At 46.6% G+C, this 23,739-nt stretch overlaps 1 protein-coding gene across 2 annotated transcripts in view; it reads left to right on the top strand.

The window, feature by feature from the left end:
• The first annotated feature begins 8,938 nt into the window (after positions 1-8,938).
• Positions 8,939-23,739, top strand: part of LOC137453148 (deubiquitinase DESI2-like) — a 79,468-nt gene continuing 64,667 nt past the window's right edge. The window contains exons 1-2 of one of the 2 annotated variants that reach the window (XM_068162125.1): positions 8,939-9,215; positions 21,047-22,480. In XM_068162125.1, the coding sequence (XP_068018226.1) occupies positions 22,442-22,480 (39 nt within the window). In that variant the 5' untranslated portion in view covers positions 8,939-9,215; positions 21,047-22,441. The remainder of the gene's footprint in view (positions 9,216-21,046; positions 22,481-23,739) is intronic. The other variant, XM_068162126.1, reaches the window with a different exon arrangement.

Genomic DNA, 23,739 nt, shown 5'->3' with positions numbered 1-23,739 from the left:
TGGTGTTGGATGATAGGTTGGACTCGATGATCTCAAAAGTCTTTTCCAACCTGGTTAATTCTATCCTATGCTAAATCAAATGCCCTGCAATGATGGAAGTCTATTCTCAAGTGCAAAGAAACTTGGCTGTATACCATAGCATATGCATCTGCAGGTCAGATCCAATCCAAAAGTCTCCACCTGGAGCATGATGTGTCTTTTCAAGGGAGTCTTCTGGGCAACTGTTGGTGCTCAGCTCATGAAAATGTCAGTGACTGAGTTTTTGTGACTCCCACAAGTTCTGAAATCATATAGCAGTCAAAGCCAACCCTTTTACAGATGGCAGCACCCAGAGACATTCAGGAAGGAGTGGTGTAACAACATTTCAGTGAAGCAAGTGGAAGGGCTGCCAACAGGTAGCTCTTGGTCCTCTGGGGCAAGAGTGACCCTGTAGTGTTGGGAGAGTAATACATGCATCCCTTAAAGGTAGTTATCTTATTTCTGTGGACAACCAAGTAATTAGTGGTGTTCTAACAGCTCTTTTAATTTTCAGGTTGTTCCACTCTTGTTCAGAATTAGAGATCACTTAAGAATATTGGCAGATAAGGTTCTTCTACCCACAAAGTGCTCTCTCCTTGTCATTACCTTTCCTTCTTTCAAACATCAACAGTAATGGCAACAGGAAGACTAGAGGCAAATAAGCAGCTGGCAGTCTTCCTAATGGGCAGAAGCACAGGCTGGAGACTCTCCTGAATTGAGCAGCACAGTAGTAGAATTGCAGTAGTGTTGCTAACAGTGGCACAGAGTGCATTTTGTGCTCGCAGGGTGGCTGGGTTTAATGAGGTGAGGTACTGCTCATGCTAAATCTTTTACCAGAGCTGAACAACGTGATGCATACAAATATAGAAAGCGCTGCCCAAGGTATTAAAATGGCTTTCCTTATTTATTTGTTTGCTTATTTAGTTAGTTATTTTCCAGAACAAAAAATGGACTAGGTTGCAAAACTAGGACTGAAAGAGCTGCTAAGTTGCCTGCTCTGGATTCCCTCAAGAAGAAACGAGGGATATTGTGGTTGCCTCTCTTATCTGGCTTGAGTGTAGTGCCCTTCTTTTGGCCTAGCAAGTTTTCCACAAGTCAGAATGAGGGAGAGGAAAAGGTAGTTTTGACCACTATGGAGTTCAATAATAATGTTCAAGTGTTTGATTTCCAGTATACTTGTATGCAATCCCTCCTACTGTAGTTGTCTTGTTGGACCCTCACTCTGCGGACAGGTTTTCTGATTTACCTATATTAAGCTTCAGTCCATTCTTTCTTTTGCTCTTCTGAGAGTTTCCATAGCTCAGACTGTTTTCCCAGTTATAGGATTAAAAAAAGATACTTTACACTCAATGTGCCTATATAAGGTGAAAATGTTTGGTAGCTGTTACTATTATTTGGCCCCAGATCTAAATTGTCGAGATCTACCAAGCCTAATGGGGCAGGTTCATTCTTGATGTGCTTGAAAGGCACTGAATGTCTCACTGTGTTCTTAGTTATCTCTGAAGGGGAGGGGAATACTCCAAATTTCAGATCCTAGCCCTACTCTCATAAACTTTAAAGAGGTTTTGATTGGAGTTTTAATTTAAACTCCATTGCTTGGCTACATCTACCTGCTGGTTTGAAATTAATCTGGAGTTGAAACACTCTCTGTGCTTCATGGTGGTTCAAATCTGAATTTCAAGGATGGGGACGAGCAGGAGGGAGGGAGAAGGTAAGCTAGTGGGGCTCCTGAATTACTAGTAATGTTTGAATTAAGTGGAGTAGAGCTACATGAGTTTGATAATCTGAGCTTCTCTTTAGAATATTGCTGCCTGTTAGGAGATGCCTGCACTGGAAGTGGTTCTTTCTCGTAGTGCTACAGTTGTGTGAGAGCTTTATTAGTCTGTAATTTTTAATATAGGTAAAACCAGGAGTGGTAGTATTTGAAGGGTGTCAGTTGTGGCTGACAACTACTTCATCTCCATTTTGATACGTTCAGCTTTATGTTTGTAAGCATCCCCTGCAAAGATACAGCTTAAATATGTGGACTTCTGTGTGCTTCTATTCTATGTGGACTGCCTGCAAATTCCATTTGTCTGAGAACTATTCAAATGGCAATTTTTTTAGATGTGCAAGATGAGAGTCTGTGTCTGTGACAAGATGTTGAATTTAATCCTAAAATACCTCCCAGACTGCAACTGTTGCAAACAGCAATGGGTAAGGCCAGCTCAGTGTGCGTCAAGTTGTTGGGTGGCACCTGTCAACAAAACAGCTCTTCTACTGTCACCACTGTTTTTAGTGCTGGGGCCAGAGTATTGCTGCCTGCACTGAGATGCCAAGGGATTTACTTTGTAACCTGTTAGCTTTTGTTCCCAGGATCTCTTAGTCCTCCCCTGCGACGGAGTGGCCATGCAATGCCAGTCCTGTGGATGACATGTAATGCCCCTGGGTACCCAGCCACCTAGAAGCGGAGCAGAAAGAACTGGAGCCTTTCCATGTTGGAAGGGCAGAAGGAGGGAAGACTGCGTCTGTCTGAATCTGTGTGCCAGTGAAATTTTACTGAATGAACTTTCTGCAGTGCTCAGAGCAAGCTGCTACTGAGCTCCAGGTTTTCAGGACTTGAAAAGGAATCGTGGTCTTTAGAAGCTCATCTAAAAAGTGTAGTAGTGCTGCTCACTTCCAGGCTGTGAGTCAGAGCCTCATGGGGAGTGTGTTTGCAGTTTGGGGATCAGCAGAGGCACTGGCAGGGCTTGCCTCCTATGCAGTCTGTGGAGTGTGGCAGACAGGCTGCTGCACACAGCCTGTTCAGTGCTGCCCCTCAGAATCATGGCCACATCCAACTTTTGCTCCTGCCTACGAACAGCATGCTGAGTTCAGCCAGACTACGTGGGCATCAGCCGGTGGGCACATGCTGAAAACTGCAGCAGGGAGAACAGGGGCATTCTTCTTTTCTGCGGGGAATCATCTGCAACTCCTTTTAAAGAGCATTTTATTACAGAGTCATTTAGGCTTCAGAGACCAAAGGCTTGGCACTGCAAGATGTCCTCATTGCTGTCTGAGAGGCCTTCACCACCCTTCAGAATTGGACCACATCTTATCAACCACATTAAACGGGCGCAAGGGCTCTTCCTTCTTTCCCTGCACCTTGTGTTGCTCTCTGGTGGGACACTTCCTCTTTCCTTTATGCCGTGATTCCCAGCCCTGTGAGACTGCTGCTGTTTCTTAGCACTACAGTCTGCTCCCTGTGTCTTTTGGGTCTGCTTTTGCTTCTGAATTCAGTGGGGCTCCTGTATATAGTTTCAGTATGTTGGGAGAGGGACATTGTTGTTAAAAAACAAAGCAAACAATGTGAATTCTGAGCAAGAAAGCTCTTTCAAGGTGTAATTCATTTTATGGCAAAGTGCTTTTGAGGTGCACATAAACAAACATACTAAAAAAATCCTTCAGCTACGCAAAGCAAAGCAAACTTGGCACACGGAATAGCGTGTTAATAAGCATCCATAAAGTAGATAATGATTTCAATCTGATTTATTTTTCAGTCCTGTGGAGACAGCTGTTGAATCATACATGGTTATGGCACTTGTGAATTGGAAGTCTCCTCACGGCTGAAGGTAAATGTCAAAGACACCATGTGTTAGAACGAGATATTTAGCTTGGCAGGTATGGCTTACTCAGGAAATAGGTTTCTGGTTTGTAGATACACACTCTGCATTGCTCAATTGAGTGTATCGCTTCTTTGAGCACCCACCCTGTAGCTGTCTTCTGTGCTTGAATACCTCCTTCTCATTTAGTTAAATAGCATTTCCTTTGGTAGTGGAGCGGGGAGAGGGTATGAGCAGCGAATCCTTTCTCTTTGGCACTCTTCTAGTAAGCAATAAGCAGAACACATCTGTCACCTGTACGGTTCAGACACACAGCGTGAGGTGAGTTAGAACTGAGGTGTCAGAAGGCAAAATGTTTGTGGCTGTGTCCTTTGCTCTTGCTGACTTTGACTTCCTATATAGTGCGAGTGGGTTTCTCCTGTCAGTGCTTAGAGCTCTGGCCTGGCCTTTTTCCAGCAAAGAGATGAGGCTTCAGACAGCAAGGCTGAGCAAAGGACATCTAATGCAAAGCTTTTATCTCCTGACCTTCCAGTGCTGGTCTGAGGGAGGTGAAAGCTTTCCTAGAGCACCTGGCTCTGAAATGGTTCCCTGGAGAATTTTCACATCTCTTGATTTCTTTTAGCTTCTCACTGCTACCAACACAGACTTATCCAGGGATAAATCAAACAGCCCCGGTGCTGTTTGAGAGAGGAGCAGAGAGAAGTTTCCCCCTCTGTTCTTGAGCAGTGAGAATTGCAGCCTGCAAACTTTATTCAAAAGTGCTGCCCTTGTTCAGCAGCGTCTGTGAACGTGAGCCAGGCAAAGGACAAATGGAAAGACCATGGAAAATGGCATCACACTTGCAGCATTGCCAGTAGAATATGCTGTTATCCACCAGAAACACAGCACAGACCATTTCCTGCTGAACCTTTGCATTTTTGCCCTTGACCTGAGGAGCTGATGTAACTCAGTGTGATTGAGAGAGGCCAGGTATGTGGACCCTCATAACTCAGAAACCTGCATGTTGCTGGCATTTTACTGACTGTGTGAAAGAACACAGTGTGCTTTGAGCTAGGCACGATGGTAGAGCAGTATTGATATGGATGAGAGTGAATGTAGTGTTTTTCCTTATAGCTTGGTCTCAGGAAATCAGATAATGTATAAAGTATGATCCTTGCTGAGTACACCTAAAAATTAGATTACTGAAGGATTTTGAGTCTCTCCCAGTAGAACACACATCAAGGAAAAGTGGAGCTTCAAGATGAGCCAAGTGTAAGTACAAAGGTGTGGTCATACGCACTTGGTGCCATGGTCTAGTCATGAGGTCTGTGGTGACAGGTTGGACTCGATGATCTTTGAGATCTCTTCCAACCTTAGTGATACTGTGATAATAGTCTTGAGTGGATGCCATTGTGCACCTGTGAAACATGCCTCTGATGGCTGCATCTAGATTCCTGTAGCTCCTTATTGTCTCTTATTCCTGGGTCCTCACCTGTTGCCTATCTGCTCTGCTTACAGCCACTGATTGCCACTGCTCTGCTGCTGTGTGCCACAAAGAAAATAATTGTGGCCCTGAGCCCATCTCTGTAATCTTGGCCATTCTGCTGGATGATGTTTTTTAACTGTGCTTTCTTCCTTCTGGGTGCTGCCTCCCTCACAGATCACTACAGCTGAGATGAGGCAACGCAAGGCAGTTTGTAGGGAACTCTTCAAATTATGTTCTGTTGTGGATGATTTAGTTCCTGTAGATCCCCTCTTCCATTTTAGTCTCAGGGGAGATAGGCTTATCTTTGTCTAGCGATGAGTAGTGGAGTGGGTACAAGGGAGATGGAGGTGTAGCCCTGATTAGATCCTTCTTGGAGTGGCAGGTAAGGTTATTCCTGTGCTGTTACACACTCTATGCATATCTAAAAAGACCTTGTGTGTGAAAGTCTCCTCACTGCTATCAGTAAGTTTCATGGATGGAACTTTGGTTGGATGGTTGATTGTCACAGGTGTATCTTGGCAGAAACATACCTGAGCTGGTGCAAAGCATATTGCTAACTATCAGCTGCTGGGGTCAAGACAGGTTTCTGGCTTGGGTGAATTTAACTGAGTGGCAGGGACAGGGGATTCCTCTAAGCAGACTTAAAGACATTTAATTTAAACCAACATTTATTTTTTTTTCAAATCTTTCACTTGAATCTCTCTCTTCTCATACAAGAGATGTGATTAGCAGAGAGATTTCAAAAGCAATGCAGCTCAATATAGCGGAAAACACCTGACCTGTGTCTGATTCCATTTGGGATCTCAGTAACAGCTGCAAATGAGGCCAAGCTGAATTCCATCAGCATAGCAAGATCTCAAGAGCCCCTCTGGAATGTGCCCAGAATACAGAATAGAGCTCACCTCCTTGCATTGGCTAGCATGACAGCTCTGTGAGTGGGAGAAAGAGGACGTGTGTGTGTGTGATTCGGTGGCTAAAGGTAGACTTGTGCTGCTTGAATTTCTAAGGATGAATTCCTTGAGGCCTTGACGAGCCTGGGATGCTTTTAAGCTGGAGAAGAAGGATTGAATGCCTGCTGGGATTCCATTTTGCAAGCAGTTGTTTTTTTCTCTTTCCCTTTTTTTAATGACGAGTTATTTTGCTGCAGTGTTCTTTTGGTAAAAAATGGCTTTTTCATCCAAAAGGCTGGGATTGTTTCCCCCTCCCCCCCCAAGAAAATATTGATTTCCTGCTCAGTCAGTGAGATTTACCAAACAAAGCAAATTTCTCTCTTCTCTTTTGTCCATGAAGATATCTGGGGAGTGAGAAAAAGGATTTTAGCAAAGTGAGGAAAATAATGCGCTGAACTCTTTTCAAAGGTAGAGGGGTTTATATGTGTGCAAATCTATGTGCACATATGAATATACATTTAATGAAACCCTCAACACCTTTGTGCACGAATGTCTGTGCCAATATGGTCAGTTTCATCAGACTTCACTTTTCAAGTCTGCTAGCCCAGGTTCCTTTGGGGATGGTCAAAATCTGTGCCTGTGACTTTACCCTTCAGTTGCCTTCTGTCTCTATGCTGGATCAAACCCATTAACTGTCTAGCCCCACCCCTCCCCTCCCTTCCTCTGCCATTCCTTGATGATGTGTTTGGCCTGTAGCCTCTGCATCCTTGTGTGCTAAAATTGGTACAGTCTCCAGCATCCCCAAAGGGGTGTCCAGAACATTACAGATGGTGATTCCAGGGCAGGATGGGAAGGCCTGATGCATTCAAATCATGTGCTTCCCCTTCATTTCCCTTCACCCAGCTGGTTTCGTACAGCAGCCTCTTCTCACTGTGTCTTTGAAAAATACTTTTCTTTTTTTGATAGTTTAGGCTTCGACACTCCATAGTGCTTTCAGTGCCAGGAGCAGAGAATCAGAGAATCAAAGCATCACAGAAAGCACCTCCAAAGGTTATCTAGTCCAAGCTCCTCTGCAGTAAGCAGGGGCATCCTCAATGAGGTCAAGTTGCCCAGAGCCCTGTAAAGCCTCACCTTGAATATCTCCAGGAATGGGGCCCCAGCAACCTCCCTGTGCAACCTATTCCTGTGTTCCTCTACCCTTGTGGTAAAGAACTTGTTCCTAACGTGCAATATAAATCTACTCTTCACTAATTTGAAGCTATTGCACCTTGTCCTATCACTCCAGGCCTTTGCAAAAAGTCTCTCTCCATCCTTCTTGTAGGCCCCCTTTAGGTACTGAATGGCTGCTATTAGGTCTCCCTGGAGCCTTTTCCATGATGAACAACCCCAGCTCCCTCAGCCTGTCTTCATAGCAGAGGAGTTCCAACCCCTTGATCATTTTTGTGGCCCTCCTCTGGACCATCCCCATCAACTGCGTGTCCTTCCTCTGCTGAGGGCTTCAGACCTGGACACAGTACTCCTGGTGAGGTCTCACCAGAGCAGAGTAGCAGAGTCACCTCTCTGGATCTGCTGGCAATGCTTTTTTTGATGCAGCCCAGGATGTGATTTGCCTTCTGGGCTGCAAGCACACACTGTCTGCTCATGTCTAGCTTCTCATCCACCAGCACCCCCAAGTCCTTTTCCTCAGGGCTGCTTTCTATCACCTCATCTCTCAGCCTGTATTGTTAATGAGGATTGTTCTGACCCATGTGCAGGACCCTGCACTTGCTCTTGTTGAACCACATGAGGATCACTTGTGCCCACCTCTCCAGCTTTTCCAGATCCCTCTGGCTTATCAACATCACCACTCAGCTTGGTGTCATCTGCAAACTTGCTGATGGTGCACTTGATCCCACTGCCTATATCACCAATAAAAATACTAAACAGTACAGGTCCCAGTACGGACCCCTGAGGGACACCACTTGTCACTGCTCTCCATATGGACTTTGAGCCACTGAGCACCACCTTCTGGATGCAACCATCCAGCCAATTCCTTATCCACTGAACAGTCGACCCACCAAATCTGTATCTCTCCAACTTGGTGAGGAGGATGTTGTGGGGGGCCGTGTCAAAGCCCATGCAGAGGTCCAGCCAGGTTGTCCCTCATCCACTGACATAGTTGCTTTGTCATAGGAAGCCACTAGGTTGGTCAGGCATATCCTAGGCATACCCTGGTGTCACAGCTGAGCCTTGCATGGCTTAGCTCTGCTGTTTTGTCACTGTGAGAACTGTCTCTGCTTTCTCACCCACGGAGCAACATTCCCCTTGGCATAAGTACATTGGTTGCAGTCTTCACTGGTTCCCACTTGAAGAGTTGTGTCCCAGGCACTAGCAGGCTGAGGTGTCTGTGAGCCAGGGCCCTCCGCTAAGGTGACATAGTTCTCATTTGCTACTTTGGCACATTGTAGCCAAAAAAGGGTTTGCACTGCCCTGTTACTGCCTGCCAGCCATTTTCACCTCTCTTAGTGGTGAGCAGGAAGTGACACAGCACACACTCTTTGGGTTTCTGTATCCTATAAGGCTTAATTTTCATTAAGAATGCAAGATGCTGCTGCTGCAGTGCTGCAACAGAGCTTTCCAGCTGTTCAAGAATACCAGGAGCAGTTGCCATTTCCACAGCTACTTGGACATGTCTTGGTTTCGAGAGTCTGTTCAACTCAACTAATTTTTAATCCAGTTGATTTGTTTTCCCAACCAATTTTTTTTTTTTTTTAAATAACATCTGAAGAGAAAGAGAAATTCTGCCAGAATCCAGATCAGTTCCCTGCCCCTTATTAAGAAGAACTAATGGACTTCTTAGTGGAAAGCATGAGAAAGTTTGGGAACAGAAGCTAAGCCTGGTGTCTCCTCACCTCTGAAAACCTGAGACACAGGTGTGGTGAGCTATGGGTGTGGTAAGACTCTGATAAGAAGGGTTTAAAAGATAGCTGCTGCTTCCAGTTTCCTTTTTCCCCATCAGCTTCTCTGTAAATTGTGTCCTTCTTCTGGCTCTTCCAGATGACAGAAGCAGAGGGGCTGCCCTCTGTCCTTGCGGAGAAGCTGCTGATATCAGTCCCATGTCAACTTGAGCTCCCTGGACAGGATTTCCTCTTGGACTCAAGGACAACTTCTGTGTCAGTAAGAACCTTGGAAGAAAAAGGATACAACTAGGAAACAGAAGAGAGGAAGGCTATTGTCTTGTCCTGATGGTGGGAAAGGAAAGTGGTGATGGCTGGCTGGAAGGTAAGATTGGTGTTTAGAGGCTATTCCTGAAGGCTTCTTACCCAAGGACTCTTATAGATCCTGTGTGAGCCACATCGGCCTGTCTCCTACTCAGCAAATTCTGCCCAAGAAGAGAGTTTTGCTAATCTCCTTTTCAGCTGCAGCGCTGTCACTTCATTCCCCACAGCTGGTGGGTGAGATTTGGAGTTAAAAAGGAACAGAAGTGCTGGTCTGGGAATTCACAGACTCCTGGCAGGTGAAAGGGAGAGGGTTGAAATGAGGTTAAGACCCTTCTGCTCCCTTAAGTCCACAGCCATATGAAGTATATGAGTGCAGTCTGCAGCTGGGATCTTTGGAGCCCTAATGCAAGGGCAACCATTCTGTTAGAAAACTGCTAAGGGTGTATTTTGCTTTTCAATAAGGAGTCATTTTCTAGCTAATCATACAGGAGCTCTTATTCTAGAAATTCCTGTTCTTCAAATAACATCTTCACCCTAATTTAGAGATGGAGATCCTTCCTTGCAATTATTGTGTACTTGAGAATTATCGTTGCTGTAGATGACTTTGATTACTGCTGTGCAAAGACACAAGTCAGGGAAAGGCAAAGCATGCAGAAAGAGAAACAACTCCCACAGGCAGGTATCTAAGATGGGGCTCCTGAGCATGGCTAAAGCATGTGGTGTGGGAGAGTTTGAAAATGCAACCAAAGATGCACATGTGTCTGTCTGTGTGTGTGTAGAGGTGTGAGACTGAGAGAGAAGATGTCAGGATGCTCCTGGAGCAGGGCACAGAGTTCCCTGGGAGGAGCAAGCCTGCTATGGGTTTTGACTTTGTTGGTGGAAGTAGAACCCTGTGAGCCAGTAGGACTGCACCTGCATAACCCTTTTGCTGGTGTCATGATTCTTTTTCCTAATGGGAACCTAGATAGCACTCCAATAGTGGCATACTGCTTAAACAGAGTAGGCAGCACAGGAAGAAAAATGCTGCTTAATTTTAAGTTATTTTTATATATATGTTTTAAAACTAGTATTTTATTTTTATTTATTTTTAAATTTTATTCTGTTTTGGGGTTGGTTGGGAGGGAAAGGGGTCTGGGGGTTGGTTGAAAGGGTTGCCCAGGGAGGTGGTGGAGCCACCATCACTGGATGTGTTTAAGAAGAGACTGGATGGGGCGCTTGGTGCCATGGTTCAGTTGATTAGATAGTGTTGGATGATAGGTTGGACTCGGTGATCTCAAAGGTCTTTTCCAACCTGGTTAATTCTAAGTTTTTATATCTTATTATTTATATTATTTTATATTAAACTTTATTTCAGTGCTTTAACCAGAAAGCAGCAGATTTCAGCCTCTCTGTTAGGCTGGGGTGTGGCTGTGTGGGAGTAGTGCATGTGCTTTAGTGTTTATGACACCCCCAGTGAGCAGCTCACAGAATAGGCAAACTTTGGTGTGTGTCTGAAGCAGTACTGACACTTTTCTATGCTTCATTATCTCAAGCAGTACTTCAGGAAAAGTTGGCTCCTACTGGCTAGTCATTCCAGCACTGACGTAGCAAAATTATTTACTTAGGACTGTTGCTGTCCATTTTTTTTTCAGTGACTGAGGCTTGCATAAATCTGCATTAGCTACGGAGCTTGTTGATAAGCTCACTGAATTTGCTTAATTAATTCCTGTAATAATGAGTTGGTCCATTATCCTGCAGTGCCACCTAGCCTCCTCATCCTTGGGACAGCAGGGAGTATGGTGTGAATATTTAGAAAGATTAAAAACTACCTGGAAAACATTCATGTCATGATCTTCTCCCCCCTTTCATTTAAAGATACAACAATTCAACCTCATCAGAGCATTTTCATCTGCAGTCTGAAAATCATTGCCCTGTGGAGTTAAAACTGGGAGAGATGGAGATTATTTTTCTTCAGAATGGTAGTTCCTTGTTCATTGCAAGTACTCCTCATAACTGGTAAGGAAGCAGCCTAGCTGATGCATGACTATTAAATATTTTAACAATCTGATTCATCCTAAAGTGATTCAGAGGCTGTTGTTAGGAGTCCTATCAGAAGCTGCCATCTCTGTGGTGAAGCTGGAGTGGTTAGTGGCATAGTACTGGCGCTTTGTGGCATTTCATAGCATTCACGAGTTAGAAGTATGTGGGGGGAAATGAAGGCAGCAAATGGAGTTCTGCTGGGATGCTGAGATTGGCAGCTCTGCTACCTGAAGAAGTCATGCAGAATTGGCTTCCGCCAGTGGATGGGTGTCAGAGCAGATTGCTGAGGGGGAAAACAGCCCTAGCTCTGCTGCCTACCCTGCCTCTGCATGCCTTGGAGAGCCAGAGCTGCTGCTTTCCTATTCCTCCTCCTTTCCTGATTCTTTACTGGGTACAAGGAAGTTGATAAACTTGTGTTTGAAGAGTAGCAATGGCAAGACAGCACTTTGGCTGTGTTTCATGGGGGGGCATGGTCCTGGAATTGGGAAAATGATTGAGACATTAGCAAGGAGGCAGGGTGGGAGCAGCATCCCAAAATCAAGTTAGATGCAGGAGGTCAGTGAAGGGTAAGAAACACATCCATACATCCATGAACTCTACCAACTTTGCAAGATACCTTTGTGCTCCTCCCAGCCTCTCTGTCCTAGCTGCCAGTCAAACCTTCTCCATCACTCTTGCAAGGCAGATTTTTTTTCTTTATTTTTTATTCATGCTTTGGGTTCTGGCTTCACATTTTTTCCTTGCTGTTCAGATGATGATCTGACTTCTGTGTTACAGGATTCTTATTAAGTGATGGGGAAAATGAATTCATATAATCCATTTTTGTCTGATGCACTTCTGAGACATCTGTGATAGCTTCTTTCTTTCTCAATAACAAATGTATTTAATCTGAAGCTTTGGGTTTCAGTAGCTCTGTAGAAACAAACACACAGCTTTTTGCTTTGGCACCAGAAACTCCCTGCCTTTAGACATGGGATAGATTTGCAGTCTTTCACAAAGCACCTACATGCTGATGATAACTAAACCTGGGACCACTCTCATGGGATCAGCGGAAATAGGCAGAAAGTGGAAAAGATGAGTTTCCACAGGCTGCCTACGTGAAGTGGGGTCTCTCAGTTAGTTTGCTATTACCAAGAAAGACCTCAAACTAAGCTCAATGAATGTGGGTGGGATGGCACAACATTACTAACTTTCTTTGGTATGGATTCCGGCTTGTATTACATTAGCAGTAGTCAAAACCCCCAGTAGCCAGGTAGAATTAGAATAGAATTAACCAGGTTGGAAAAGACCTTTGAGATCATCAAATCCAACCTATCATCCAACACCATCTAATCAACTAAACCATGGCACCAAGTGCCCCATCCAGTCTCTTCCTAAACACCTCCAGTGATGGTGACTCCACCACCTCCCTGAGCAGCCCATTTCAATGGGCAATCACTCTCTCTGTGAAGAACTTCTTCCTAACATCCAGCCTAAACCTCCCCCAGCATAGCCTGAGACTGTGTCCTCTTGTTCTGGTGCTGGTTGCCTGGGAGAAGAGACCAAGCCCCACCTGGCTACAACCTCCCTTCAGGTAGTTGTAGACAGCAATAAGGTCTCCTCTGAGCCTCCTCTTCTCCAGGTGTACCACAGCAGGCTTAGGAAAATTTGGAGGTGGGAGGAGCAAGAGGAGAACATAAAAGAAATTGAGTTGCATCTCCAAATCCTGCTAGATTTTCTTCTTTATCAGCAGACATTTCTTTATTGTTTCTTGATCTTTTTACATCTGAACAATTTTGTTTGAGAAGGCACCATGGTGGGTTTTGACTTCAATCAAAAATCATCTGAGCAGTGTACATGTAGAATCACAGAATGGTTTTGGTTGGAAGGAACCTCCAAAGGTCATCTAGTCCAACCTTTCTGCTGTGAGCAGGGACATTCTCCACTAGACCATGTTGCTCAGAGCCTTGGTCAGGCTTTTCTAATGGTTAGCCATAGCCTGTCTGCTCATACAGATCATCTGCAAGGGCAACATAGAGCCTCTGGGTATATCATAGCATCATTCAGGGTTGGAAGGGACCACAAGGATCATCTAGTTCCAACCCCTCTGCCATGGGCAGGGACACCCCACACTAGATCAGCCTGGCCAGAGCCTCATCCAGCCTGGTCTTAAACACCCCCAGGGACGGGGCCTCGACCACCTCCCTGGACAACCCATTCCAGGGTTTCACCACTCTCATGGTGAAGAACCTCTTCCTCACATCCAGCCTGAATCTCCCCACCTCCAGCTTCATTCCATTCCCCCTAGTCCTATCACTACCTGAGATCCTGAGAAGTCCTTCCCCAGCCTTCCTGTAGGCCCCCTTCAGATATCTTACAGAATGTATTGGATTAAACAAAACACATCACTAAAGCCTTGTGAAGCTGTAAAATATTATCCAGAGGGCTCCAATGAATCCACTTAAGGATCTAACATGCCCTTGTTTCGAGAGAGTGATCTGCCTACTCTGTATCTAACTGAACAAGGGATAGGGAATTCAGCAGAGAGCTACCATCTTTGCTTGGGCATAGATTAATATCTCACTCTTTCAAATGAACAGAGGTTCTTGAGTGACAAGGGTTAAAAGTAGTTTAAAAATGACCCACCTGAAGAAGACATGGCAATACCTATAGTGGAGCTCCTCAGTAGAGAATAGTCTTGCACTTATCAGAAGGCACTCTGCCATCAGATGTGGTATTTAGTGTGTTACTGCAGGAGCTTATGTTGTCTGGGTGCTATAACAGCCCTGAAGAATCACATCAGCCAATGTGAATGGAAAGTCAAATAAGAAAAGGGAATTAAGTTGTAGTATTTGGAAAGAAAAATAAACACAAAAAAAACCCCAATAACCAACCCTAGTGACTTGTAATGCAAAGTAAAGACAGTGGAGCTACATTTTACTTTGCACATGCAATTAAAATACTCAATGGAAAAGTTAAAAAAATAGGACCAGTTCTGAGACCCCTTTCAATATGCTCTTGAGGGTCTCTTCCAACCTGATTTATTCTATTCCTTTTTTTCTTTTGAGGATTTCTTAATTTTTTTGTTCAAGTTCTATGAAGACTGCAAAAAGAGGCTTAGCTACAGAAGATGGAACAACTGAATTTGGTGCATAAGTTGTGTACATGCATCTCTTTATCCGATATTCTGTACCACTGGCTTTGAGAGCTCTTCTAGAATGATTGGAATGCAGCTATGATGCAACTGCAGAATATGATACTCAGCTTGACTGAACTCAGACATCTGGGCATTTGATGCCTGGATACCAATCAACTGGCAACTTGAGAGTGCTGGAACAATGTAGCTTAGTAGATAGGGAATGGGTCTAGGAGCAAGTGCTATAGCTCCCACCCTCTTTTCTGTGTTCACCCAATGTTAAATACATGTCTGTATGTGTAAATACATTAAATACGTGCCAGGTTCTGCACATTGGCCACAGCAACCCCATGCAGTGCTACAGGCTGGGGTCAAAGTGGCTGGAAAGCAGCCAGGCAGAGAGGGACCTGGGGGTACTCGTCTTTATTAGGCTGAACATGAGCCAGCAGTGTGCCCAGGCAGCCAAGAGGGCCAATGGCATCCTGGCCTGTATCAGGAACAGTGTGGCCAGCAGGAGCAGGGAGGTCATTCTGCCCCTGTACACTGCACTGGTTAGGCCACACCTTGAGTCCTGTGTCCAGTTCTGGGCCCCTCAGTTTAGGAAAGATGTTGAGATGCTGGAAGGTGTCCAGAGAAGGGCAACAAAGCTGGGGAGGGGTTTGGAGCACAAGCCCTGTGAGGAGAGACTGAGGGAGCTGGGGTTGCTTAGCCTGGAGAAGAGGAGGCTCAGGGGAGACCTTCTTCCTCTCTACAACTGCCTGAAGGGAGGTTGTAGCCAGGAGGGTGTTGGTCTCTACTCCCAGGCAACCAGTACCAGAACAAGAGGACACAGTCTCAAGCTGCACCAGGGGAGGTTTAGGCTGGATGTTAGGAGGAAGTTCTACACAGAGAGTGATTGCCCATCGGAATGTGCTGCCTGGGGAGGTGGTGGAGTCACCGGCATTGGAGGTGTTCAGGAGGAGACTTGGCAGGGTGCTTGGTTGCATGGTTTAGTTGATTATATGGTGTTGGATGACAGGTTGGACGTGATGATGTTGAGGGTCTCTTCCAACCTGGTCTATTGTATTCTATTCTCTCTTACTTTGGGAATGGAGCCTAAGGCTCCTTTTCTGTGTGGTGAGTATGAAAGATGCAGCTCTGTAATCTGAAGGTCTGGGTGCTTTTCTTGATGGGATGAGCTTTGAATCTGCAGGGCTAAGGGAGCCCAGGTTTCCAGTTTCCTGTGCTCTAGAAGGTGATTATATAAAAAGCAGCCAGTGACCCCAGCAGTGGTGGTGGTTTTTTTTTTTTTAAGAAGCTTGGTTTTTTCTTTAGGATTCTGAGTTTGTCTGCCAACATGTGGTAGGAGGCATCAGAGCACATCAGGAGACCAAATTATCTGGGGTTATTATGCATCAGAATACTGATTTTCTGCATCTCTGTCAGACTGTGACAGGAGTACAGAATCACAGGGCCTTGGTTAGGGTAGAATCATAGAATAGAATCATCGAATCAATAAGGTTGGAAAAGACCTCAAAGATCATCACTCCCAACCTGTCACCCCAGACCTCATGATTACTAGACCATGGCACCAAGTGCCACGTCCAATCCCCTCTTGAACACCTCCAGGGATGGTGACTCCGCAATCTCCCTGGGCAGCACATTCCAATGGCTAATAACGGTGAAGAACTTTCTCCTTACCTCGAGCCTAAACTTCCCGTGGCGCAGGTTGAGACTGTGTCCTCTTGTTCTGGTGCTGGTTGCCTGGGAGAAGAGACTAACCCCCTCCTGGCTGCAGCCATCCTTCAGGTAGTTTGGAACATGCTTAGCAGGGGAACAAAGATTGTCGTGGTTTGAGAGAGAGGCGGCTTAGCCGCACAGAGTATTACGCAGCACCTCTCCTTTTGGATCACATCTCATAGTGTCAATTCCTGTCTCCTTTGCAAGCATAGCATTGCACCTCGCTCCAGTTCTCTTTCATCCTGACTGTACAGCAGATTTGCTGTTTGGCTGAAGTCTGGTCACCTTGGTTCCTCACACCTCTATGACACAGGGTTGATGATGCATTCTTTTATTTACCTTGCTTTCACCTGCACCATCTCTTTGAATTACCATCTTTCACTGAGTAGTTGCACTTGTCTCCTGTGTTTTTATATAGTGTCCAGTAACATGGACCCCTGCTCCTTGCTGCAGCTTCTAAACATATTAGAGAGCAATGCAAACAAATAATATGAAAATGTTGCTGATGGAAAAACCCTCTGAAAGTAAACCTGCTTAGCTCCTCAGGTATACAACACATATGCCTGTTACTGGGTACCGGCTCTTTTAACCCAACGTGCATTGGCTGCTCTTGTATTGTTTGTGCTGTGAAATTGTAGTAATAACAACAACTACTTGCCTATTCTTTAGCATCAGAATGAACATAAATGTTCAGCCTTTTTGTACCAGTTTCCAGGTTGAAAATCTCTATGTACATTGCTTGGGTGCTCAGGGGAGACCTTATTGTTCTCTACCTTTACCTGAAAAGAGTCGCAGCGAGGTGGGGTCAGTCTCTTCTCTCAAGTAACAAGACAAGAGGAAATGGCCTCAAGTTGCACCAGGGGAGGTTTGGATTAGACATGAGGAAAAATTTCTGCACCAAAAGGGTCATCAAACATGGAACAGGTTGCCTAGAGGAGTGGTGGAGTCACCATCCTTGGAAGTATTGAAAAGGGATTAAAAAGCACATGTGATGCTTAGAGGTATGGTTTCTTTTCAGGGGCTTGAAAAAATGCAGCCTGTAGTATTTAAGAGGCCATTTCATACTTCCTTTAGGGAGGATAGTTTTGACTAATGTACTTGGAATGGGATCATAATGACAGCTTGACATGGGCAAAAGCACTAGATACAATCCAAAATGACAAGGTGTCAAACAGTATAATGGACAGCCAGGGGTGGTGCACCTGATGTGGAGACAAGACTATGACGTGTCTTGAAGTTTAAACTGGGCAGCCCTGCTGTGAAATGTGCTTGAAAGCCTCATTGTCTCCTGAGCTGCTAAGGAGCCTTTGAAAGTGCATGAGGGTCAGTTAAGGAAAAGTGTTAATTTAAACTAGAATTTCTGAATAGCAATACAAGTAGACAGACCCTCAGATATGGCCATTGCCTCTAATATATCCACTAGTCCTCTCTTGCTCTGCTGTTCTTTTGTTCTTGTCCTCAGTAGAATGCTACAGCACTGTTCACAGTACCTGGCACTGCCACTTTTTGTAACTGGGTCCTGGAGGAGGTGGCTGAAGCTCTCAGCTACTGCCTTGTTTAATGCACTAGGTAATTACCAAAGGTTGTACCTGATTCTTGGGTTTCTAATAAGTGTTGGATGGTGGCATTATTTTCCTTTTAACCCTTTTTCCTCTTTCTTAGTCTGGGAACACACATAAGGCCACATTGTTGTGTTAGACAGTGGTCATTGAAAATACACAATTACTTATGTCCTGAATAGAATAGAGTTAACCAGGTTGGAAAAGACCTTTGAGATCATAGAGTCCAACATATGATCCAATACTATCTAAGCAACTAAACCATGGCACCAAGTACCTCATTCAGTCTCTTCCTAAATACCTCCAATGATGGTGACTCCACCACCTCCCTGGGCAGAACATTCAAATGGCCAATCACTGTTTCTGTAAAGAATTTCTTCCTAACATCCAGCCTAAACCTCCCTTGGTGCAGCTTGAGACTGTGTCCTCTTGTTCTGGTGCTGCTTGCCTGGCAGAAGAGACCACCCCCCAGCTGGCTACAACCTCCCTTCAGGTAGTTGTAGAGAGCAATAAGATCTCCCCTGAGCCTCCTCTTCTCCAGGCTAAGCAACCCCAGCTCCCTCAGCCTCTCCTCATAGGGCTTGTGCTCCAAACCCCTCCCCAGCTTTGTTGCCCTGGACACATTCCAGCAACTCCACATCTTTCCTAAACTGAGGGGCCCAGAACTGGACATAGGACTCAAGGTGTGGCCTAACCAGTGCTGAGCACAGGGGCAGAATGACCTCCCTGCTCCTGCTGGCCACACTCTTCCTGATGCAGGCCAGGATGCCATTTGCCTTCTTGGCTGCCTGGGCACACTGCTGGCTCATGTTCAGCCTACTATCAACCAGTACCCCCAGGTCCCTCTCTGCCTGCCTGCTCTCCAGCCACTCTGACCCCAGCCTGTAGCACTGTATGGGGTTGTTGTGGCCAATGTGTAGAACCTGGCACTTGGATGTGTTCAATCTCATGCCCTTGGACTCTGCCCATCTGTCCAGCCTGTCAAGGCCCCTCTGCAGAGATAAATGTTGAATTCATCAGTCCCTTTGAAGGGAGTACCAAGGGTGTGAGGCATCTGAGAAAATCAGGCCTTGCAGCAGGTTGCTTCAATGTGAGTGAATGTGGTGTCTAGCTTTAGACATACATATGGGGAAAGTGTGTTGATATGGTTTCAGAACAGATCCCACAGCTATCATTCTAGCTGCTTGTGGGGGTTAGAACTGAACTGCTGTAACCACTAGTAAGAAGAATCTCCCTCTTCTTCTGTATTTACAATTCATTTAAAATTGAGTGCTTTTACAGGGCATGACTTGGACTGTGGTGCCTGCTGGCAGCAGTGGGGATATCTGCAGGATTGCACTCAAGCACTTGAAATAGAATGCTTCTGTTTCTTGGCTGGTATCAACCTGAGCTATTGTTGAAAGGCTTCAACACAGCTCAGAGCAAACCAAGCCTCGTAAAGAGTTCATCTGACTGTTGAACAGCTTATATTCATGTTAGGACATTTGTGTTCAGATTGGTCTCTTCTATCTGGAGTTAGACTCAGAATTATTTTGGTCTATGTGTTTTTTCAAACACTCAGGGACAGTGACTTCACTGCTTCCCTGGGCAACCTATGGCAATGCCTGGCCACTCTCTCAGTAATGAAATGTTTCCCTAGTATCCAATCTAAACCTTCCCTGGCACAGTTGCAGGCCATTCCCCCTTATTCTGTCACTTGATAATAAGGAGAAGAGAACAACCTGCAGATCACTACAACCTCCTTTCAGGAGGTCATCTGGGATAGAATAAGGTAGAAAAAGGAACTTAAAGATCCCTGGAGCACTGGTGAGAGTAATTCACAATGTGGAACAACTTATTTTCATGAAGGGGAAGAAAAGGGAGCCTAGACCAACCATGTTGGTAATGTAGCTCTTGCAGTTGTGTTTCAGGTTAGGAGGGGGGTGAATCCAGGTCTTACTGTGCAAGTGGTATTTACTGCCTTTCCTAGAGCAAAAGTCTTCTAAATAACAAATGCACATTTAGACTGGCTTGCATCTCTTAAGACAGGGAAATGAGTTTAAAGGCAAGGTTTTGGGTTTCATCTTTTCCTCCCTCATGTCTATAATTCAGAAGTGGCATTCTGGTCTTAATGTACAGCTTCCCCCACTCTCCCCAGTGATGATTTTAGAAATGTTTACAGGACAAAATGTCTAAGCTTGTGGCTGCCTGTCAGCTCTCCCAAATCCTGCTTATTTATAGATGCCTGTCCCTGGAATGTAGATTTGGTTTAAGTCTCTTAATTTATTTTAGTGAACTCTGGGCACAGCAGACATTGGAGTTAATTTAGCAAGTGGACAAATGTGGGAAGAGCTCATGTGCTGCTTCCCTCCCCCCCTCCCCCTCCTTTACATCTGTTAGTACAATAACAGCTATTCCCTCCCCTTTCAAGTCTCCTTAAACATCACCAGAGCAAGGCAAAACCAAACGTGGTGATCTCAGGGTATCTTTGACAGTTTAGCAGAAATCCTGTGGGATTCAGTAGGAGGTTCATTTTGCTATTTAGGGCATGAATGATAGTGCTTAGCTCCTTGCAGAAGGAGCTTTTCATGATGATGGGGCCTCAGCTGGTCCCCTGAGCAGCATCAGGACTCTGAGATGGTAAGAAGGAAGTACCTTTTCCCACCTGCACAAACTGCTCCTGCGAGTCCAGATGGTTGATGGCACCTAACAGAAAAGCTGGTGGGTTGAAGGGCTGGGGTGTGGAATTGCCTCGCCTACGCATGGAATGATTAGCCCGCATGAAATTGCTTTGCTGGAGTCCCTGTCACGTTGCACGCCCAGGGCTGAGCAGTGGCTTTGCTCTTTCGAAATGCAAATGCACACTGTTAGAGCAAAGCAGCCTACTGGGCTCTGGCATTGGCTGGAAGCAAAGTTTTCTGTCTGACTCCATCGGGCTGGCACTTTGCTATGCAGGACCTGAAATCGCCTCCCTTTCGTGCTGCCTACCTTCCCCACAAGTCTTTCTGCAGGCTGGGTAACAAGTCATGTACAAGGCTGCGGATCTATGATCTTATCATTCAGCTCCCGAGCCCTTTTTCCGGACGGGATTGTTCCCATGCTAAAGACAGTATCGGAAATGGCTGGGGCATGCTGGGTTTTGCTGATGTAACGGGCTCCTGCAATTTTCATTCAGCTCTGGTTGGCTATGAGCTGGCAGAGAGATTTGGATACGCCTCTAAATCAGATGAGGTCATCCCTGCTCTTGCTCCCCCCTCTTTTTCTCCCTGCTTCAGAAGGAGTCTGCGGTGTCTGAACAAACGTTTAAGGTCAGCGTGGTAATTCCCACACCACTGCAGTTCTCTGGGTGCAGGAATCCCCTTCTATCCCTCGTAACCCCTCCTTCTCCCTCCCCCCATTCCCAGCACCATCACAGACCCTGCTCTCCCCTTAAAGGGAGAGGAGGAGCAAAAGGAAGAGGAGTTTACCGCAGCAGATTTGATAACTGACTCTCGCATCCAGGTCGGAGGTGAACGTTTGCTGGCAAGGTATTGTAGAGTCGCCCGGGCTTCACACGGCTGTAAAGCAGCTCCAGGACAGAAGAAACTCCAGATCCTGCAGCTGTCAGAAGTGAAACTACTCGCCCTGCCCAGTCACTTGGTCCCTTCCCCGCCCTCCCACCGTGTGCTGTGCAGGGATGCGTCCGGCCAGCAGAGGACGGAGCAGGTCTCCGTGGCTGTCAGTCAGCAGGCTCTGCCCGGCTCGGGACTAGCTGATTCCGAAATAAGGACTGGCTCCGACGGAGAGCAGGCAGAGCTGGGGGTGCCCGGTCCCTCACCCTGCGTGGAAGCATCCCCCGCTCGTCATCATCTTCCCTGTAGTCCCGACTCCGGGTAATCCCTCTCTACCTCCAGCTGAGAGCTGCCCACTAACTTGGGCGCCGACGCCAGCTCTGCCTGCAGGGCTGCGGGCAGGATGGGGGTTGTGGCATTCCCCCTCTGCCCCGGGGGCAGCCAGCCCCTTCCTCTTCCTCCTCCCGCCGCTGAGCCCCACGCTGGAGCTTCTCTGGCACAGCCTCTCCGCGATGACCTGCCAGGGGCGGAGAGCCCTCCCCGGAGCGCTTGAGCGCGGGCCCAGCTCCGGCACCGCGGACGGCTTCCGGCGAGTCGGGCTCCAGCGCCCCGCACAACTCCCGGCTGCCGACGGGTCAAGCTCTGTTGCCGCGGACGGCTCCCGACGAGCCCCAGCGCTGCGGACGCCTCCCGGCTCGCCGAACGCCAGCGCCCCGGGCAGCTACCGGGAGCCGAGCTCCAGCACCGCGGACAGCTCCTGGGTACCGGCGGGCCGGGGTGGGGCTTGCCTCTGGGCTCTGCTCGCCGAGGGCCGTCGCCGACCGGCCCCGAACCTGCTGCATGCCTCGGTGCCGCCGTGCACTGCGCGGTGCCGGCAGCCCTGCGCTGTAGCAGCATCCCTCTGCTCCACCGGGAAGGACGCCGAGAGACCCCCCACACACGCCACCAGCCGCCGTTCTCGTGGTATCGGAAGAGAGCTTCTTTCTGGGTGGATCGGGATTTACGGGCTTGGACAGTGCCTGGTTACTCTGGTGTCTGCAGACCCTGAGGTGTGCTGCTACAGAGTTGGAAAGGAACGCTCACATCTGTCGTACTGTGGAGGAGTAAAATAAACCCTATACAATCATCAAACTCAGCCCAAGCCTTCCTGCCTCCCTGCAACCAACTTTACCACCCCCCTAACCACAAGAATTCCCTCCTTTCCTCCCCCCTCCATGCTCCTTCTTTTGGAGACTGTAGGATGAGGCATCTCCTTCTGCCCAGCTCAGGTTAAAGGCTTACCCCGAAGGCAGCAGCACATATCTGGCAGGGACTGAAATTATTTCAGCTTCTACTGCAATCAGCCATGGCAAATGAACCGGTAATTCTGAATGTTTATGACATGGTGAGTATGAAAGAGTAGTGGTTTTTTTTTGGGGGGGGGGGTGGGGGTGGGGGGAAAGGGCAGTGGGGCCGCCTAGGAATCTGTGCTTGAGGCAGGCAAGTGTATGAAGAAGAGCAAAACACAGGTCCCCAGAGAGACTGATTCCCACCCTACCAAACTCTTCATCCAAGCATATCATGTTCTGGCTGTCAGAGATGATGCTGACCCTGCCTTTTTACTTTGGAACATCTAGTAATACTGTACCATATTACAGGTAAAACTGCCTGATTTTATGCAGAGTCTTTAAGGAGCAGCACTGGGTGAGAGGAGAACTTTTTAATTTCCAGTGTCCCAGTTAAGGAAGGAGATGTGATCATCTCTTTCTTTGTGGGAGATAATTGCATCACGCACTGCCAGGCTGTGGGGAAGGGATTGCATCCAGGGAGGAGAAACAACTGTAGAATTGCAGTAAGGACATAGTTTCTAGGGTAATAGTACTGATCAGTCCCTCATAAGCATAAGATTGTAGTTAATTTTCTCTGAAGGTTAACCACAACAATAGGAGCAAGAAATTGTTTGGACTGGTGAAGTTTCAGCACAGGGACATGCTCCTCATCAATGTTTCCTGAAAGTTCATAGTGTACCAAGTAGCTTTCCTTGCCCTCCTCGTGGAGTGGGGAATGTCAGTGTGAATTGTCTGTGCTAGCAAATCAGAAGATATGAATGCCTTGGCGCAAGTTCTCAGAGAGAAGAAAGCCTTGGCACAACCTGTCAGCTTTCTGGTCTGACAGATGCTTAGGAGAGGCATGCTCAGTTGAGGAACATTTTGAGTATGATGTACTTGACCTCTGGTTTTTGTTCATGAGCTAATGATTTAGCAAAAAAGAGGGGGAAAAAAAAAAAGCTTTCAGATCATCTGAAAATTTACTGAACTTTGCTGGGGAAAATACAACCTTCTAAGGCCCAGGTGCTGCCTAAGTTCTAAATGTCTAGCTCCAGACCTGTAAGATTATGGCATGAATTTTCTTCTTGTCATCAGGCAGTGCTGACTTTCAACAGGAAGACCACAGTCTAATGTGGGTTTCCCTGTTGGGGGAATGCAGAGAGTAGAATCAATAAGGCTGAAGAAGACCTCAAAGGTCATCAGGTCCAACCTGTCACCCAACACCTCATGACTACTAAACCATGGCACCAAGTGCCACGTCCAATCCCCTCTTGAACACCTCCAGGGATGGTGACTCCAGAACCTTCCTGGGCAGCACATTCCAATGGCTAACAAC

The sequence above is a fragment of the Melanerpes formicivorus genome, unplaced genomic scaffold, assembly GCF_026170545.1.
Source record: "Melanerpes formicivorus ecotype bairdi unplaced genomic scaffold, bMelFor1.0.p_v2 SCAF_62, whole genome shotgun sequence".
In the NCBI taxonomy this organism is placed as follows: domain Eukaryota; kingdom Metazoa; phylum Chordata; class Aves; order Piciformes; family Picidae; genus Melanerpes; species Melanerpes formicivorus.
The sequence above is the reverse complement of the archived record's forward strand: the minus strand, read 5'-3'. Positions and strand labels throughout refer to the sequence as shown.